Here is a 20,228-nt window from a genome sequence, read left to right as displayed (position 1 = left end):
TGATCTCAATTTGGAAACCTTTCAGTTTTTTCAATTGGTCCAACAACCTATAGTTTATCTCTTCCCAGGACACAACCTCTCAGTCACTTCTCTCCAGTTGCTTACCTCAACGTACATATCAAATATGGGATCCTCTAGACCTGTTTGGACTTTGACTCAACATCATATTGGCTCCCCATGGCTTCCCCTCGATATCAGATCCTCCAGACCTAGAGAGTCGAACTGCCAAGTGTTAGGTCCTCGACCCACTTACTCTTCCTGGCTAGCTTCCACGATCTACTAAGACATTCTTATCTAGCCGTGACTAGGGATTTCCCAATTGAGTAATGACCCTGCACACTTAGTCAAATCATATCACAACAAGACTTAACTTGAACCTTTGACAACATTAAAACTCAGGTTCAATTCTGGTGTACCCTGCACTGACAACTTTAACATTGTATGTTAATTGATTGAGATTGGCAACCCTCAGTCGAACATATCAATCGATTCAAGTAGCTTCTATTTGCTTGAAATTGATTTTCAATCTATTGGCACAACTTACCAATTGATTGATACAATAATTATGTAAACCTAGAATTTTGGGTTTAACCCAATCCATTGTGTCAATCGATTAGTCTTATAAAAATCTAAAATTGAGATTTAGTGTTTATGATTTTGACTCACCAATCAATTACTATATTATACCAATTGATTGGTGAACCCTAATACAAGGTTTTTTATTCCTTAACCCTCAAGCACATAACTCCCTTCAAGTATTCGATGTACCAACCAATTGCTAAATACTATCAATCGATTGATACACCTATTGCAACCATTTCTATGGCCAAAGTTCGCTTAAACATCTCTATCCTCATTTCTCAGTTATCTCATGTTTGATGAATCTCCTGTTCCCTGGACTTTTATATTTAGAGTTTCCTTGTTTCTGAATTTTCATCTACCCTTGCATTTAATCTCGCAATTTTCTCAGGTTTCTATCTTTTACTAAGAATTTGGTTCTTCACATTCTTAGTCTTTCCTTATCTTGCATCCAATCTTCTGAGTTGTATGAACTTCTTGTTTTCAAGAATCCGACCTTCGACCTCCTTGAACTTCTATTATCCTACACACTTATAACTTAAGTAAGATCTAATTTATTAATCTAAACTTAAATACTTATCAATTATTGAATCTTCTCATCTAGGATATGATTGAGACCATAAATTCAAGTATCAAAAGTAATATAAATGATTAATAAAAAGGGAACCCTCTTTGATAATTCTAATAAAAATGAGCACTTTTTGTTTCCTAAAATAATAAGGGAAAAGAATGAACGCCCTATAAGCTTATGGGGGGTCGTTTTAGAGAATTTGGATAAGGTATGCCCTAACTATATTTGCAATATCTCAATTTAGATTTGATGGTGGGTCATGATATTGCTTCTGCAACAAATAATACATCTCTTCCATTGTATAATTAGAGCCAACAAAAAGAGACAACTTATTTTTTTTAATCATCATTTTTTATTCTAAATGCTTTGTTATTTTTATTTTTTAAACATAGAAAGCTAGAAAGACAATCTCTACTACATTTGTTTGTAATTTGATTTAATTAAGGGTGAATTGGGGGGAAAGTTTCATTTGTTTTTTTCTAAAAATTAAGAAAAAGTAAAAAGAGATAAGAACAAAGGACTAGTGATGAGGTTGATGATGACATGTTCCATGTCATTGTTGAAACCAACATGTCATCTCATGCATGCAAACCATCCTTGTCACCCCATCTATCCGTTCCATTATTCGGATGAAGGGGCCCGCCGATGGCGTCCATTAGGAGGACAAGTGTACAGTGGGTAAGTGAGTAACTTAATGAACGAAAACGATCTTTTATTTTATTTATTTTTTATTTTGACAGATTTTGTTTAAAAAAAGTTTTAATTATCACTCTTCTAAAATACTATATAATGCATTTAATAATAATAATAATAAATGTGCTACAAGATTTTGATATAAAAAATTATATTTTTAGGTGTGGATACTATAAAATATATTTTTGTTAAAATGATAGTGGCGAATGGATTAAATAATGTCCATGCTAAAATGATCGTTCTAATAACTAAAATTTTATGCTCTGTTTAATAATTAAAAATATAATTTTTAACATAAATATTATTCAAACACTATGAAAAAATTTTAAATTGTAAATGGTATATATATTTATATAGTTTCTTTAGATGTTTTAGTGTATCAGTAAAAATTTAAGATGATATTGTACAAAACATATGGGACATGGTATATCCTTATGAGTATAGTCGAATTGATATTTGGATAATAAATTTATATCACAAAAGTAAGATTTAAATCATTTGGGTTCATTCATCTAGGTAATAAGTTCCTCTCGATATCAGTTAATATCATGATTTACCTTCCTTCCATATGCTTTGAGGTGGGCCGTAAAAGAATGTCTGGAGGAGTATTATTACTTTTTTTTTTTAAGAGGCACAGTGCTATGGTAAAAGATAAAACATATTCTCATATAATGAGAATTTAAAACTCATGCAAAACACCTCATATGCCTGATGTGGGCTATCTGTCTCTGACACATTTGTACTTTTCGAATTTAACTTAGTAATTAGTAAAAAAAAAAAAATTGATTGGATCGATCTTCTATCTTCAGAATTAGTATATATAATATCCACAAAATCTTGCTAATTTATGAATTAGTTTAATTTTTTAGCTAAGATTACAAAACAGAAGAAGAGTATTTGAGGTAGAAGCAAGTAAGCATGGTGCAATCATGGTTGTCCCTTTCGTGGTCTCAAAATAGAGACCGCTCAATGCCTTCATGAACATCTCTGACTTATCTTCTTGTTTCCATAACGATGCAACAAACAAATGCTCTTAAAAATTAATTTGTTTTTATAATAAATATAAAAAATAGTATTTTTAATATTTTTAAAATGAAACATTAATTGTAGTATAGTGAAATTAAGCAATTATTTAATGATGCAATTTGCAAGAAATTGTCTTTTTGTTATGTGAACTTTTTGCTTTGATAATGATTGAATTAATTGGTGCTACAGAGCAAGCCAAAAGGAAATTGAAATTATTGTCAAAATTTATTAATAAATAATTTAAAAAAAGTCAAATATTTATTTATTTTTGAAAATATAAGATGTCTAAAATATTTGAAGTTAAAAATTTTCACTGGTAGATGGGCATTGATGCACACAAGCACAGCTGCTGGGCCGGCCCATTTTGATTGAGTCCAAATGTGATCTCCGGCGTGAAGGGATCGAGTTGTCATATACCCGATACGTCCTGTTCATATATCAACAGTTCATAGTGAGAGCTTAGCTTGACAAATTCTTAGCAGTGTCTACAAACAGATTGACTTGAGACTTCACAATATCTACTGAATCAATTCTGATGCCTAAGCTTCATTCTCACTCTTCTCCTTGAGCTAGAAATGCAAAATTTATAATGCAGTGTGACAGTATCCCGTATAAACGATATCGATCAATGTGATAACTTGTATAATTGAATGCAAGCATGGTGCTCTTTTCATGTTGAAGCAGGGAGAGCACCAGGTGGGCAACTTTGTCGACGAAGTCGGCTTGTTGTCCTCCCCAATCCAATCATACTGCTTTCACTGGCCTGAACCTCCCCAATGGTGATGGTTAAATCTCTGGGTTGCCTACTTGTTTGAGGCTTCATTTCATTTCTGCATTTGTTTCTTCTTGTTGAGCTTGTCTGCCAAGGCCTACCTGATGCTTTCATCATCTCACTGATGTTTTGAAGATCCTCTGTCACTTCGTGCCTTGACAATGATGTGAGGCTGGGGAGGATATCGTTCTGGAAGTCCCTTCTCTGCCTTCTCTTTCTTGCCTGGCCGCGCCGAGGCTTTGTGAAAAGCATGGAGGCTGCTCCAGTATCTTCCGTGTCTTCTTTGTCATCTTTGTTGTTGATTTCCTTGGGCTGAGATTGATCCATCTCAATCTCTTTCAGATTTAGAGTCATGGCCTCAAATATATCAATATCATCATCGCCTGAAGATTGAGTGCTGCAATCTACGCCATCGGATATCAGATTTGGATTTTCTGCACTGCGGGATGCAACAACCTCTGCAAGCCATGACAAGGTGTCATATGCAGCTTTTACTAACATGTTAGGAGTGATCCTGTCCGAGCAATAACGCCAATCCCTGGAGAGATCAATTAAGTTCTGGGCAGCCAATTGAAGTGTATTGCCAGAATGGACCAGTTCTTCTGAAGCATCTTTCTTGCATGATGGAATATGGTTATGCTGATTTAAGCTGCCCATTTCAGATTGAGATATCGGTGTTTCCAAATTGATGACATTAGTTTTTGCAGAGAAGGTTGGTGAAGAGTGCGGCGAAGTCACTACCTCACAATCATGGAGTTCCTCTGATAGCCTAGGATGAGCTACACATGGAAACTCAACATTCAAATTAATGTGATTCCTAACCCTTTCTATGTTCTTTCCATCACATATTGCACTATACAAATCACCGATGTGAGTCTTTTTCTCCGTCACAAAGTCCAAGTCTGTAAGAATCATGTTGTCATCATTTTTCAAGATCTTTGTACTGTTGTTTAGATGTTCTTCCTTACCCGGAGAAATTAATCTCTCCTCTTCCCTCTCGACTTCTGGAGTAACAGCATGTGTCCTTGAACTGAGTTGCACACGTCTATTCAAGAAGCTATAATCTACCTTGGTAGCAAGCTGCTTAAAGTCATTGGACTCGCCAAAATATGTTCTATCGTTGAGCCATGATGGCAATGACAATTTACCGTATTTGCTCTCGGCAAGATGATCACAGGTATCCACTCTGACAGAATGATTGTCTTCAGTGACATTCTGATATGCTTGATTTAGGTTTATATTCATTGAGGTTTCCAAGTCCCTTCTCAGGTAACCATTCTGATCATCCTTTGGTAGATTGCTATGAAGAGTTTGATTATGATGATCATTCTGGTCTTGTTTAACATAGTTGTGCTTTAGATGTGTGGCATCAGAACAATGATGAGTACCATGGCAAAAAAAATTTGTGCGAGAGACCCAAATACCATGTTTGAGGCCTGTGATTGAGTTCCTAGAACTCCCACTCTTTTCACAAGTGATAGGAAATTGATTGGCGATAGACAAACTCTCATTACTAGGATTTGATGATGGACGAAAAGAAGGAAGAGCTTGAACTACAGATGACTTGTCATTCGTGCTTGTTGAAGGTTTTGCCCAAGATGAAACAAATGTAGGTGCAGGACTGATTAAACCAGCCTGCGGAGTTGTGACAGAAGCAGGCACCGAGCTATTGAAGTGAGTGACTCTGGCTGATAGCTTTTGTCCGGACCATTTCTCTGGGCAATGAGAAAATGGAAGAGTTTGATTATTTCTATGTGTGTTAGTGTTCAACTGCAAATTCCCATGCATCACTGTTGGGGTGTTACTGTTAGCAGAGGTTCGAGCAAGAAAATCCACAGAATTGCTACTTTTACCTGCATAAATAAGGAGAAGATCATAGTTTGAATCGAGTGCAAAGAATAAGCAATCCCAATATTAGAGGAAATGTTTCAAAATACATTGAGACAAATGATATTGAAAATAACAGAAAAGATAGACTTGAATTTACAAGTTAAATGTTGTGTTGATATGTCTCTATTCTGGTTGATTATGACGTGTTTCCTTTCTCAATTTTCTTTCAACTAATCATGAACAAGTTAAATATATCCAAGTTTTTCCTAGTATTTCTTCAAACAAAATATGAATATTTGTAACTTGGATAATGGCCCAACTGTTATATAGCTTTTGTTGATAAATTTTGCATGCTAAAAAAAAATAAACCACACATAGAACATAGAAGCATAAAAACTAAAGCTTGGTTACGGCTTACCTCTTGTGACATGTCCTGTTTCATCTCTTTATGCCACATAATTCAACAAGGATGGGAAACAATGCCCGATAGACATTATTCCATGATATAAGATGCTAGTATATATTCATCATTTATCCAAGTTTACATTGGTTCCAACAAAAATTATAGTTTGTAAGCAATGATAAACTGAGATTATGAGAAGAAACAACAGTTATGCTTTAAGAGTTTATTTTAGACACCCATTCAATCAAATGCATGATAATTAGCATCTAAACTAAAGAGAAAAACATCGTTATATTTAACAACCGACTGAAATGCAGCCATCATATACAATGGATTTATAGATGGTAAGGTATAGATCAAGTTATGAACATCAAAGTAGACAGGTTTACGGGATCAATGCATTACCGCATTCAAGTCTACACAAAGGCCATTCTCTTTTTGGAAGTACATCTGTATACAAGTAATCTGATGAAATCTGTTGAACACAATGCCTGTCACTGATACTAGTACTTGATCTCACAGATGAATGGTGCATTTCATTTGATTCACTGTGTGTCTTCAAGCCAAGCAAGTGAAGAGATCGTGAGTTTGAAGGTCCTTCTGAATTTACACCTTTTGCAGGCTTATTTAAATCAATCATGCTGCAGGTTGATATGTTGATCTGCGTAAGCAAGTTCGATACGCGCTGATCCTCTTTATGAATACTCCCTATAGTTAGTTTTGCATCATTCTCATTGGAGAAAGAGTAAGTTGCATTCTTGGGAATACTAGGAGTGTATGGAAGCACAGAAAATATTTTCTGATCTGATTCATCAGTATCTTCAATGTCTATATATACATGAGCTGGAAGGTGAAGGTCAAACTTTTTCTGCTTCTCAGGGCCTAGTTCCTTGCTGTCCTTTTCAGAATCTCCATTCAGTAATGGATTGGGATGAGATTGAACACTATCTTCCCTAGTGAAACAAAAGTGGAATCTATCATTACAAGCAAGAACTGTCTTTCCATAGCTGTTGTTTCCTACATGATGGGATGTCTGTGATCTCTTTTCAAGGCACTCAGATTGCATTTGAGATGTAAAAGAGTTTGAAAGTGATGCTTCTGCAACAATAGATGATCCATAGAGTCCTCTAGTTTGAAACTTGGTCATAAGGTCCTTCTGTGTTTTATAGAGACGATGAAGTTCATACACCTGAGATATAAGTAAAACACCATAAGTTAGAAGACAGCATAAATGTCACAACAGCTATATGAGAGACCTGACCAATTGACTTATTAGGCTTAAAATCTAGTTCAAAATGCTAAAATCAAGTAAATGTTAGTTCACTATATTCTTCATTAGCCCATAATGTATCATGTGGAACTCAATTAGAGTGTGGCAACATCCTCTATTTAATGTTTGACATCCTCAATATAACCCAACTTCCAGTTGATAATCCAGAATTATTTCTAATAGGGCTCCCAAATAGAGCTGTCAAGCTGGCCGACCCGTGACGGGGCAGGTCGGCCCATAGCGGGCCAACCATTTGGTTGGGTGGGGCGGGCCAACCCGTCAAACTTGGCGGGCCAACCCGTCAAACTTGGCGGGTCCCAATTGAAGGCGGATTGCGGGTTTGACGGGCCAACTCGCGAGCCCATAAAAATTTTTTAAAAAAAAAACTTTCATATCTTCAACAAGCTTCTGCAGCTTGATATGCAACCTTTAAAAGGAGAATGAAAAATTGCAGCTTAAGATAAATTCACAAAAAACATTGCTTGAAGAAGAGATTGATGGTTTGCAAGAGACAATTAGGAAGATCAAAACAGCGAAGGGTGAGATAGATGGATTGTGGGCTATGCAAGATAATTGTTAACTAGTAGAAGCAAATTTCAATGCTTCAAGCTGAAAAAGATTCAACCATCTATGACCTCAATCTCATGATTAATAAAGTCGATAGCTAGCTAGAAAAACTTTCATATCTTAAATCGTATCATGTCCTCCACGTCCACAGACATGTGTTTCTCAACCTGCAGGTCAACCCAAGCCCGTCGCGAGCCGAACCGCACGGATCGCGGGCCTAGGCGGGTCGGCCCACGGCGAGCTTGGGTTGATAAAATTCCAACCCAACCCGCTTAATTGGTTTGGCGGGGCGGGCTAACCCGATATGCCCAACCTAAATTGACAGCTCTACTCCCAAAGTAGCTCCACTATTAGAGGGGCAGTCCTTTGAATATTCCTCACATTCTTAGGATTTGGTCTAGTATGATGCCAAAATGTCACCACCTACCCAGGTGAGAGAATTGGGACATTAACTTATTACTGATAACCATTAGTTCAAAATCCTTAAGGCCAAATTAGCATTAGTTCACTCATCTAAGCCTCCAAAACTCCCTTGTCAGTCCACAATTATGATGCGGTACTAACGTAAAATACGACAAATAAATAATAAGTGTTATTAGAGAAATAACCTTATTGGATTTTTTTAAAAAATTTTAGAGATTTTTCGAGATTTAATTGGAGTCTGTGTGACAAGTTTAAAGGGATGAAACGATTAGGCTTGGAGGAGTCCTGTTTGGAATAACCATTAAGTGAAAGTTGATTGAGAAATTAACTTAGGATTTAATTAACTAAACCTAAGTGTGATTATAAAGCTTGTTTTCTTTTCTTTTCCTCTCATTTCCAACAAAACTCTCTTGATCCCCTCTCCCTTCTCCTCTCTGCATCGTCGTCGACCGCCACAGCCCAGCGACAGTCGCCAGCCGCCCGAGCGCCACCCGATCTCCCCTCTCCAGGTCGCGGACGCCAGGTGCTCGTCGGAAGCCAAGCATCCGAGTCCTCCTTTGGGTCGTGCCCTAGTTTGGATCCACCGCCCTGTCGCCATCGCTGGGCGTCGCCCTCTTCCAATGTCTAATGTCGTCGCCCTAGGAGAGGGAGAGAGGGAGGACAATGAGTTTTTCCGTCACATTTCTGTCTTGTGCCCTAGCATCCTCTCATCCATCATTCCTCACGATCACCATCCTACTCAGAGCTCGACTTGGTGGCATCGCTATAATCCAATGTATTGGAGCACCCGATCGGTCTGAGACTGGAGGAGGGACCCGATCACTTCGTCGGATTTCACATTGTCCTCTTCATCAAATCACGTTAATCTACAGTAGGGAGTTAGATCTAAAGCTCTTTCACTCATCCGTCTGTTTCCCGTAGTCATGCTAGCCAAATCCTAATTCTCCAGCCGACTAGGAGGGAGTTCTTCTTGCGATCCGAGCTCAATGGTCTATATCCTCGCAGCTGCACCTGAATTTCCTCCACTAAGCAGCAATAGATCACATTAAGGTAAGATCTTATCAGTGTTTGATTAATAGAGAATTTGTTCCACTTCTGTATTAAATTGATGTTGTGATTTAATTAAGTGGAGTTCCACATATGGATCAATTGATGAAAGGGTAATTAATGGTTGAGTTTGATGAGTTCATGATCGTTATTAAGGATCATTGGATTGATTATTAGTTGTGGAGTGTTTTAAAAGATGGATTTGTTATCCGATTGATTCAATTACGGTGGATGTTGGGTTAAACCTAATCTAAACATTGGGATGGATTAGATTAGGGTTAATGATGGAATAAATCGGATTTAATTAAGGAAATTAGGATTAATTGAAGTTAATCATTAATTAGGGTTAATTAATGATCGCTCGATTAGGGTTTCCCCAAATTAGTTTGGGTTTTGAGTTTAGCTAGTTGTTGCATATGTGGTTAGATAAACTGTACATCATGTAATTTGCAGGACATTGATTTGAGACGAGCGTCTTGACGTGGGATTGTTTAACATGATCAACAGATAAAGGCAGGTACTTCTTCCTTGGCCTCTTCAGTTCATTGAACTTAAAGCATGGTTATTTTTGATTGATGAATTAGGTTGCTTTACTTTAAATCTATTTGCTGTTATTCTTCTTGATACTTATTTGCTTAACCTTAGAGATGATCTAATTACTTCATATACAGTTTTGACTTTGGATATCTATACTCTGTTGTACATGCACATGTAAGTATGTACTGTAGGGGATATCTTGTTAACTGAGTAAATATATTGATTATGCATATGATGTTGAGTATACACATGATTAGTTTGTATTGTAGGAGTTACCTTGTTGACTATCCATTTGCATGTTGTGTGCACACGTGTCTGGTGTGATTATTAGAGGTATCATGATGATTATACCAATATTGTAGGGTGCATACGTGTCGGGTGTGTACCATGTTGCTGTTTAATGGACACCTGTTTGACCTATCCATACATATAGATATATGTGATTGATGGATCATGTACTAGAGGTACTTATGTTGATTGTGTTGTTGTATTGATGATGATTGTGTCTATCATGATTATTTACATCATGTTCATCATTGCACTACATGTTGACGATCATTGTCTCCCTTGTGATATGAGAGAGTCGCCAGTCATTTTTAGCTGCCCATTCGGCCACTGAGGGAGAGTGGTAGCTTGGAGTGAAGCTTATCCTGTCGTGCCACCCGACCACTTAGGAGTAGTGATATCTGACATTGTCAGCAGTCAGGACCACCCCGATGTTATGTAGTGAGATAGCTACTTAGCGAACTGTTTGACTTAGCCACTCTATAGTGGTATATGGAGGGTAATACAATTGTCACAAATCCGGCCACTCGGCCACACAGGGGTCGTGGTGTCTTGAGGGGTGGTCAGGAGTGATCATGTTGCATGCATGTGATATACATATGATGCATGATGCATCTTTTGTAGATATATCTGCATTGGCTTGAGATTGTTGCATTTGCATGAAATATGATTGTTGCATTTGCATGAAATATGATTGTTGCATATGGTTGTCATGCTTATACATGTTCATTTATCATACATATATATGCTGTCAGTTATGTTGCTTAGGTGTTACGAGCATATCTATTATTGATTCCTAGTGAGTTTACTGATCACTATACCGTATGTGTTAGATCTAGATTGGATATGTGCATTTATTATGTCAGTTATGGTTATGTCATATATGATCATATTCTTATTTTCCTATAGTGACTATATTCTTTGATCTCCATATTTTATATTGATCATGCATTATCTTGTCTATTACCCGCTGAGTCACTCGCACTTACCACCCCATTTGTGTATTGTCTTTTTCCTCAAGTAGTAGATGATTGTGGAGTCACTTAGAGTATCCTATCTATCGATCCCACGTCACATCTAAGGACGGACTTTCCTTCGCTTTTGCTTTCTTGCATGCTTTCCTTATGGTTTTGGCACTGTAGTAATTAGATTTGGACTTGGTGTTTGGCGTTGTGGCTACTTTATCGTTTTCAGTATTTGTTGTGTTTAAACCGTGTCGGCACACATTGTATCATTTTGGATTATGTGGCTTTTCTATGTCTTCCGCTATATTTTTGTTATAGCCGTGTGGGTTGTTTATTATTTTGTTTTCTATTACAGCATGTAGACTGTGTATACAACTGCGTGGTTGTTGATCCAGTCGTGTGAGCTGCATATTAAACTGCGTGGTTATGTTTTATTTCCATCCGTGTGAGCTATAGATTATTATACTTGTACAGTCGAGTGGCTATATATCTAGGTTTCATTTGTCACTGTTACAGGGGAGATGTTGTCCGTTTGTCGGGCAGGGACTCCTCTAAGGCGTGACAACTAACTTGAGTATTATAATAGGTGAACTTGAGAGCAACAAGGTGGATCATTTAAATGTATGCAGAATGCAAAAAACATCAGAGAAAGTCATCTAACCCCCACATTCTTATAAAAATGACTAACAAAACATTGCAGGACTAACTGACAACTTTTAAGCAGATGGTAGAAAAATTGCATTAACTCTGTTGAATAATGTAAACATATTTGTCAAGGTCTAACAAATTACAACAACAACAAAAAAAAAATTATTGGTTGATATTCCACAAAAAAACGTTGATGAATTTCATGTTCTTTAGACCTTTGGCACTTACTTCTAGAAGCTCATACAATCAGACCAATTACAGGGACAAAATATATAAATTAGCATCTTCCAAAAGTTCACCTGAAAAAGATTTTGATGAATTTCAAATTGGACCTTGTAAGGCTAATGGCAACTCATCCACGTTATTAAACATGGGTACATGATCACACAAAAGTTAGGACCCCAATCAACTACGGTAAAGGATAATTGACCTACAAAGTTTGCTTTGAGACAGTTTGATATAATTAGTACAATTTGGTTATTTAATCGATTAAGAACAGATGAGATGTATGTAACAACTCAAAAACACAGATGAAATACATGCCATTAAAGATATAAAATGAGACAGGATAGTCTAAACTAGACTGAGTTTATTCTCAAAACAGTTCCAAAGAATTATTTTTCTACAAAATACCAAGCTACCTGGTTATGGAATATCATGTCATGTTCAAGCATCGTATGCTTTAGCATTTCTTTATCATTTTCTGAGCAACTATTCACCAGACTTTGTACATAATTACTGCAGAGATGTGAACTTGGTTTTTCATCTTGATAGTAGCCAAACCAGCTACTTGTGTTCTCGACAGCCTGTGTGGAACAATATCCTGGAAGGTAACTTTTACTCTGCATTTTTGTTGCCATTCCTGCAAGTTCTAGATCAATCAGCACAGAACAAAATGACTCAAAGGGATTGACTCCAAATTTCTCCACCAAAGGAAAAACAAAATGACAAACCCTAACCATGAAATTTCAATTTCAATCACCACTTCACAAAACTCAAATAGGTCACCGCTGCCTCATGCTTCTACTTGCTAGGAAAGTTAGCATCTAGGAAAGATCTACAAGTTTAATGTTTTTGATCCCCAATTTAAATCTCTTTTTATATGCATTTTGGTCTTTTACTTATCTATGGCATATGGACACAGAAAGGAATATAGTAATTCTTATTCTACAATTTGTAATCAGAAGCAGAGCAGAACCCCCATTCCATCCCAAAATGAGTATCCATGAGAAAAAGGAATGTTCTATCAATATTTGTGCATCATGAACAATTGCACTTCTCTATGTGGTACTATGGGCATATCAAGAAACCATGTTTCAACTAACCACTTCATGTTAGTCATCACTCAATGGTATGGAGAGATGAGTCTGGATCTGGCACTGTATTGATGGAGCAGGGGATGCCCCTCCTAGTATGAATGCATAATGGACCATTTCACTTGTCCATGCAGGACTATGGGAGTGGGGAAACCCTATTTCAACACATGTCATGCTTGTCTAGGACTAGGAGAAATTATCTATTGAAGCCAGAAGTTAGTTTTTTTCCATAAAAGAAATTGTAATGAGAAAATTTCAAAAGAAGTTATGCAACATTAGCTACAAGACAATCAAACAACACCCACTAGGATAAAATTCTAGCTCAACATATTGCATTTTTGGCTGTAATACTGCCGTCAAAATGAATATATAACAAAATGAATGTGATTCTCTAGAAAACATAATATGTATCTTTGGTAACCATGTGAAATAGCAATAACAATAGATTTGTAAATACTGTTCAAAGAACATGAGCTACAAGACAACCAGACAATTCATCCAGTAGAGATAAATCCTAGCCCATCAGGTTGCACGTTTGACTATATTATTGCCTTTCAAAATAATTATATAGCCAAAATACGTATTTTACATAACCTTGTGAAATAGCAACAAGAATAAATTTGTAAATATTGTTAAAAATACTTCCGAAACAAGTTGTAAATGACTGGCACGAATACAAACAAGGAGAATAAATTAAAATTTTATTAGTCCATTCTCCATCTGTATTCATGCCAACTTAGCAATTAAAATGCCTAAAAATAATGCAAAACCTAGGCGGCTTTGTTTCAACAATTTCAGGGGTACTCAACCCACATTTATGCAAAGAAAGAAAGTTCAATGATTAACTCAAAATTTAATGACTTTATGGAGAGTTACTTCATTAGTTTTCTCTATCATCAGATTGTAACTTGAAAAGGAGGGACCTATGGAATTAACAATCAAGGAAGGAACACACTGCTGCAAAATGGGTAAGAGTCTCTTTAAATCAAATCCCCAATGCAGGATACTTCAACACTGTAGCATATGTCGTGAGTGATGTTTCAGGCAACCTTCCTTCCGAAGTGCAATTCAACTTCTGGGTTCACCGTCCAGAAGTCTGGGATGACACTGAAGAAAAAAGCCCGCCAATCTGGTCAATTTATGTGCTTTGACGATGTTTATCTCTTTAGAAAAGATGCCTGTGCATTTCAAAACAGTACAAATTTACAACAAATCCGTCAACCTAACTGTAGCTGCTGTACAAATAATGCACACGAACAAGAAGATGAATGGATTTTTTTTTCTTAGAGTTCAAACACCGAACATCATCAACTCGAAAAGCGATCAATTTAAAGAGACAAGAGGAAACAAATACAGAAAGTCGCAAGGTTTTTCCGGGCAATCTAACAAAACAAGGAAACAAAACCGGAAAGCCTACACGAAGCGAAATCAGAAACCAAGCACCAGTAAATTCCTCATCCAAACGCAGAGCATCCCCAGCCCAGTAACTGCGGCGCCGCCAGAAGCAGAGAAGGATCGGACTCGGGACCCCGAAAGGTAGAAGTTTTAGGAGAAGACCTGGAATTGCGCGCTGGAGGCGCGGACGCCGATCGAGCGGGCGATAGAATTTCGATCCGCCGGGCCACGGAGAAAGGGAGAGGAAAGAGATCTGAGGAGCGAAAAAAAAAATGGAAATCTCTCACAGGAACGAACGACCTTCTCCTTGGAACAACGACAGGAAGCTTGTCAACATCGCGCCTTTTAATTCTCGGTCTCACGAACCGATCGAAAGCTACTTTCCAGTTTGGTGTCTGCTTTTATTGAGTTCGGGGAGAAGTCATCCAACTTTACTTAAATAGCCCTGCAATTTAGTTATTTAAAGAATGACTTTTATTACAAACTCGATTTATTATTTAACATGAATACGATTAATAGAAACTAAGAAAACATTTTAAAAAGAACAATTAAAGAGTTAATTGCAATTATTTGTTATAAAAAATAGCAATTAGATTAGAGATTAAAAGTCATAAATAGGGTTGTAAATGAACCAAGTGTTCATGAACAAGCTTGGTATTCGGCTTAATAAGAATTTGTTTATGTTCGTTCAATATACATAAGATTAATTAAACAAATAAGCTTGAACAGCTCGTTAAGCTAAACAAACAAACTTGAACATATATGTGTTCAACTCGTTGACGTTTGTAAACAACGTTCGTGAACAATGTTCGAATGTTGTTCACGAATCATATTTATTAATAAAACTCTTTTCAATATACTAAATAAACAATAAAATAAAATAAAATAAATTTAAATTATCAATCTTAATAACCAATCAAACAATTAAAAGTTTCAAACAATCAAACAATCTTGAATTGAGAGTTTGATAACATTTAAACGAACCAAGCTCAAATCAAGCTCAAGCCAAGCTCGAACCAAGCTCAAGCGAAGCTTGAATTGAGAGTTTGATAACATCTAAATAAACCAAGCTCAAGCCAAGCTCGAACCAAGCTCAAGCCAAGCTTGAATTGAGAGCTTGATAACATCTAAACGAACCAAGCTCAAGCTCATAAAAAATAAACCAAGTCAAGCTCGAATACTCATTTTAAAAGCTTGGTTCATTTTAAGCTAGGCTTGGCTCGACTCGATTATCTTATCAAACAAATTTAAACACCCCAAAGTTCGGCTCGACTCGTTTACATCCCTAGTCATAGAAATCAAAAGTACGCTCCATAAAAAAAAAAAAAATATATATATATATATATATATATATATATATATATATATATATATATATATATAAAATATTTTATTAATTGGCTAGGTCAAACATACTATATATAAAATACTTTTATATAAAAAATATTCATTATTAAATTTGGTCGATTAAAATTATTTTAAAATGATTTAAAATAGTATATATTATATTATATTTATTCATATCATGGGCAGCATCTGGGCTGTCAAAGTACGGCCCATTTACAAGCCCTAACCATCTTTCTCTCTCAGAATTCTTCTCTTACCGTACAAGGTCCGATCCGTGGACTTCCGCCTCGCCTCATTGAGATCCGGCTTTGGTGCTCCTCGGCCTCGTCGTCAGGGCGGAGGGAGCATGGGATCCCGCAACAGTCTCCTCTTGAATCTGCTGAGAGAGGTATGAAGTCTTCTTTTCTTCTGGGTCGTGCTACAAGTCCAAAAACTGGAGATGTTTACTCTGTAGATTTTGATTTCAGTGTTCTACAAAATCTTTTATCACATTCCTTTTCTGATTGTAGAAAAATTATCCTTTTATACAAAAAAATATCAAGAAACTAACACTAGTAACATCATTCCACTCTTCCAACTGTCGGTCTAACTCTGCAATTCTCACTGAACAATTCTGAGCAACACATCAAAACTCAAATAGTGTTTAACCAATTTAAAAAGGCAAGCATTTACATTTCTTTACTCTATAGATTAATATTTCACCCCCATTTGAAAGTTAATACAAACCGGATGGTGGATGAATTAATTCCTTCCCATACTAAAATCAGGATTTTATGAAAAGAAGAGTTAAACAACTAAATATTCTCACAATTTTACTATTGTTTAGTGGCCTTGTATTACTCAGGAAAAGAACCAGTGTCTGCAAGTGTTAGCTTATATAATCTCAGAGCATTCTTCTAGCTTCCTACTTCTCTTCCTGTTGCGGAATGGTCTTTAGGTCAAGTCCTATGTTGACTCCATTGTAAGCGATTGGAGCATACATCCATAGTTCATCCGAGCTCAAGAGCTGCACTTAGCATATTTAGAGGAAAGAACAGACTCAGTTCAAGCGCTTTTACAAACTTAAGTTTTAATTTCTACATTAGTTTGCTGTATTCAGTTCATATTTAACATAATTTGAATTTTGTGGTTCTATTTACCTTGATTTGTAGCTGCAAGAACTTTACATAGTGGACAGCTTCCTCCAGCATTGTGCTTATGTCAACCTGTTTGATTTCGCTAATCAGTTTACCAAATTACAGTAGTTTACATTTTCTTACGTTGTTTGAAAACATACGTCTGAAACTTACTTTAGTTCCGTTAGGAACCAGATTCTGCAAAATTTTCAGTCTCGTGTTGATTCTTTCCCTTCTTTTCTGTATTAAAGAAACAATAGTTAGCATATTATTCTTCTATAATTTTGGTTTTTCATGCCATAAAATTTACCTTCGCATATAGACTTTGTGGATTAGTTGATGGCGCTTGTTCTGCTACCTGTCTTCCATCGACAACTTCAGAGCTGTAGCTGCAGGTCTTGTTCACATTGTTGTCTTCTTTGTCACAAGTCCGAGTCCTCTTCTGGCCTTTCTTCAAAGGTGCACTCTTTTCAGCCTGCATTTCAATCTAACTCGTCTAAATAGATTCGTGAGTGTAAATTGAGCTTTCTCCTTACAGCTTAGGCTTTTCATACTTACATTCCATGAAACCTCAGCCTTCCTTGAGGTTTTGGAGGAGACATCGTCTTTTGAATCTCTACGCTTTCTCTTAATCTGCAGAATTGGATCCTGAGGAGGAACAGGCTGTCCAATGTCGCCGCTGCTTGCATCCTCACTGAAATGAGCCAAATCTCCAATTGCAGTGACACAAACTGCTGGATCCTGAGGAGGAGGAACAGGCTGTCCAATGTCGTCTCTGCTTGCATCCTCACTGAAACGGGCCAAATCTCCAATTGCAGTGACACAAATTGCTGGCTCTGAATTTTGTGGAATTAAATCTGATTCATTCAGATAAAAACCATCACCATGCCCAAAATGTGGAGTACAGAATCCTCCATAAGAATCAAAGTTTTCGACTTCTGATGGGTAATAATAGCAATAAGAAGAAGATGAATCAGCAGTAGCAGAAGACCAAACTGGGACCTTAAAGCTTGGATCATCGAAACCTTGCTCCATGAAGTGTGCCATTATTTCATAGCCCTCTTCCAAGGAGCCTTCCATTTCTTCGACTCACTCAAATGGAGAGATGGAGTGTGCTGCAATGTGTTGCGGGGATGGGGGTTCTTATACAAAGCAGGAGGAGAGCATGTGCAAGTGAGATGGAGTTGACCATATTAAGCACTCTTAATTATTTGCGGTTTGACAAACGCATCCATTGACTTTGTTGATAATTTGGGTACAAAAATTTGATTATGTAAACATGTGGGAGGTGCTGACAATGACTGAGGATGCAAATGATTGGTGTGGAAGTTTATCATGAGTTTTGCATGGAAATGGAAGAATGAAGTAGGTGTATAATTTGATTAAAATAAAGGCAGTAGAGGAGAAAGAGGGAAGCATGATCTTAGAGATTTTCCAAGAAGCGTGTGAAGTCTTTGTCAAGAGAATGAGTTCTTTCTGATTCTTCAGTATATTGTTCTATGGAAAAAAGAAATCAACTATGAACTCCTTTGTATGCTTTTTTGTTGGAGTGTGGAACATAGTATTAAACTTTCTTTTATTATTCTTTTTTTAAAAAATAAGAGGATATTGTATTTTATGACTGGTGTGGAAGTCAATCTTTATTATAAATAATTTATGGTAGTTTTGTCTTGATTTTTTTTTTTTTTTGTCATCTTGTTTGGTAGCATTTGATAGAATTTGTTTACATGTACTTAGTGTTTACTTAGTCCTTGATTTAATGAAAGTATTAGTTTATGGTTTTTCTAGCCTTGGAATTCAAGAATTGAATGTCTATTTTTGCTAGATAAAAAGGCTTTAGTTAGATGGAAGGGAGTAGATAGGAAAGAAGGGAATAAGGAGAGGTGAAAGTGAGCTGGAGTGGAATGAGAAAATCTACTAAATTAGGCATCTTTCTCTAGCAATGTTGTAGATATTGTGAGTCTGCTGAATACATTGCGAGTCTGCTAATGTTTTTGTTGTACCATGTCGGAGGGTTAAAAATAATTTATTTTTTATATATAATTGGATATCTAGTTCTCGCGAGATGATTAATTTTGAGACATTCCGTCCACTACGTAAATTGGGAAGTACTCATGATTATTTGTTCAGAGCAGTCAACTTCTTAGGTTTGTCATTTCATTTGAGAAAAATATCTTACAGTGTGTCATAGTTGAAATTCGAATAATAAATATCCCGCTAATTATGGGAGTGCCTAATTACTACACCAAAATTTTGAGGGAAAAATCATTTTTTTTTAGAAAAAGATGACAATCATAAGGATAAATTTAAAAATACAAATGACCCATCATTTTACAATTAATATTCTAAAGTTGTCTTTCTATTTAAAGAAATTAATTTCACAATGCGCTACAGTTAAGACCTGTGAATTTAAGAGGGTGAAATAAAACTTTACTCATTCTCCTATTTTGTATTTATGCTTTACTCCAATCCTCTCCTCTCATGTAAACAAACATTGAAAAAAACACACATTTTTGAGTTGATCGAGCTTTAGCCTGAATTGTTTAATTATTTTGAAATTGATTTAGTAAATTTGTTGAATCTATAATTTAAAAAATAATAACAATAGTAACATACTTAATTTGATATAGGACACAATGCATTAAAAAGTCCGTTGACTTAATTTGGTTTTATTTATTTTTTAATTAAAATTATTGGCTACTTATTTATGATGGCAAGAATAGAAGACATTAATTTTTTAATTAGATGCATACAATTAAAGCCACAAGAATTGGAAGATTGAGACATATAATTAATTAATACAGAGAATTTATAATTGGATTGACCTTTCAATTAGACTAGAAAAATTTATAGAAAAAAAACAACAAAATATGTGGTGTCTCTATTGATTAATATTTGAAGATTATCAAATTGACTTTATTATTTAAGTGGAGTTAAGCATATTTCAATATATCATGTAATTTTTCTTTAATTCTTATATTATATTTTTGCAATTGATTGAACTAGATTCAAGTCACTTGGTAATTATAAATTTTTAATTAAAAACCGTTTGAATTTTAGAGGCAAGTTGAACCTATTCATATTATTAGCTGTGATCATCATTTTCATATTAAATTATAGATATTTTTATTTAGTTCAATTAGGAGCTTCATCCATCACTAATGGTAACTAATGGTAAATTAGATAAGATACTAGGACAATAATTAATCTAAAAAAAAATTATGAGAAGTTGGATAGCAAGCATAGTGAGGGCTGATTTAATGTCTGAGTTCTGTTTGTGACTTAATCCGTGACTCTCACATACATCTTGGCGCTCGAATCATTTCCGGATGCCCCACACGCCCAGTAAATCACTTCCGGATACCCACACGCCCAGTAGGACACGGGAGTTGGACACGTGATCCGACACCATATCAAACCCCAAGTAGTATAGTATTCT

The 20,228-nt window shown here is 36.1% G+C and overlaps 2 protein-coding genes and 1 long non-coding RNA gene across 5 annotated transcripts; 1 reads left to right on the top strand and 2 right to left on the bottom strand.

The window, feature by feature from the left end:
* Positions 1-3,277: 3,277 nt before the first annotated feature.
* LOC122020032 lies at positions 3,278-13,939 on the bottom strand. Of its 2 annotated transcripts, XM_042577742.1 has the most exons (4): positions 13,809-13,939; positions 12,258-12,478; positions 6,280-7,063; positions 3,278-5,494 (listed from the first exon to the last, which is right to left on the bottom strand). In XM_042577742.1, exons 2-4 carry the CDS (start codon positions 12,474-12,476, stop codon positions 3,540-3,542), a joined length of 2,958 nt encoding a protein of 985 aa, XP_042433676.1. In that variant the 5' UTR covers positions 12,477-12,478; positions 13,809-13,939; the 3' UTR covers positions 3,278-3,539. The 2 variants fall into 2 exon arrangements, with proteins under 2 accessions (XP_042433676.1, XP_042433675.1); XM_042577741.1 differs by lacking the exon at positions 13,809-13,939 and having other exon boundaries at positions 3,279-5,494; positions 12,258-12,593.
* LOC122020033 lies at positions 8,533-14,214 on the top strand. 2 transcript variants are annotated; one of them, XR_006122075.1, is made up of 5 exons: positions 8,533-9,184; positions 9,635-9,698; positions 12,361-12,446; positions 13,833-13,900; positions 13,977-14,214. It is a non-coding gene; the product is annotated as an uncharacterized LOC122020033 (long non-coding RNA). The 2 variants fall into 2 exon arrangements; XR_006122074.1 differs by having other exon boundaries at positions 13,833-14,214.
* A 1,752-nt stretch (positions 14,215-15,966) lies between these two features.
* Positions 15,967-17,869, bottom strand: LOC122019141 (transcription factor bHLH62-like). The gene is made up of 6 exons (XM_042576640.1): positions 17,348-17,869; positions 17,100-17,264; positions 16,964-17,029; positions 16,814-16,879; positions 16,225-16,287; positions 15,967-16,092 (listed from the first exon to the last, which is right to left on the bottom strand). The coding sequence occupies exons 1-6, from the start codon at positions 17,867-17,869 to the stop codon at positions 15,967-15,969; spliced, it is 1,008 nt and encodes a 335-aa protein (XP_042432574.1).
* Between the last annotated feature and the right edge of the window lie 2,359 nt (positions 17,870-20,228).

This window comes from Zingiber officinale, chromosome 9A (assembly GCF_018446385.1).
Source record: "Zingiber officinale cultivar Zhangliang chromosome 9A, Zo_v1.1, whole genome shotgun sequence".
NCBI lineage: Eukaryota > Viridiplantae > Streptophyta > Magnoliopsida > Zingiberales > Zingiberaceae > Zingiber > Zingiber officinale.
The sequence above is the reverse complement of the archived record's forward strand: the minus strand, read 5'-3'. Positions and strand labels throughout refer to the sequence as shown.

Bases quoted from the DNA above. Each gene is read 5' to 3' on its own strand.
- LOC122020032 (XM_042577741.1), bottom strand. From the start codon at position 12,578: ATGGTTAGGGTTTGTCATTTTGTTTTTCCTTTGGTGGAGAAATTTGGA. The intron at 7,064-12,257 runs GTAGCTTGGTAT...CTTATATCTCAG, and splicing joins ACATGATATTCCATAACCAG to GTGTATGAACTTCATCGTCT. The intron at 5,495-6,279 runs GTAATGCATTGA...TTATTTATGCAG, and splicing joins TTTGTGTAGACTTGAATGCG to GTAAAAGTAGCAATTCTGTG.
- LOC122019141 (XM_042576640.1), bottom strand. From the start codon at position 17,869: ATGGAAGGCTCCTTGGAAGAGGGCTATGAAATAATGGCACACTTCATG. The intron at 17,265-17,347 runs GTAAGTATGAAA...ATTGAAATGCAG, and splicing joins AGGCTGAGGTTTCATGGAAT to GCTGAAAAGAGTGCACCTTT. The intron at 16,288-16,813 runs GTAAATAGAACC...TGTGTTGCTCAG, and splicing joins TCTTGCAGCTACAAATCAAG to AATTGTTCAGTGAGAATTGC.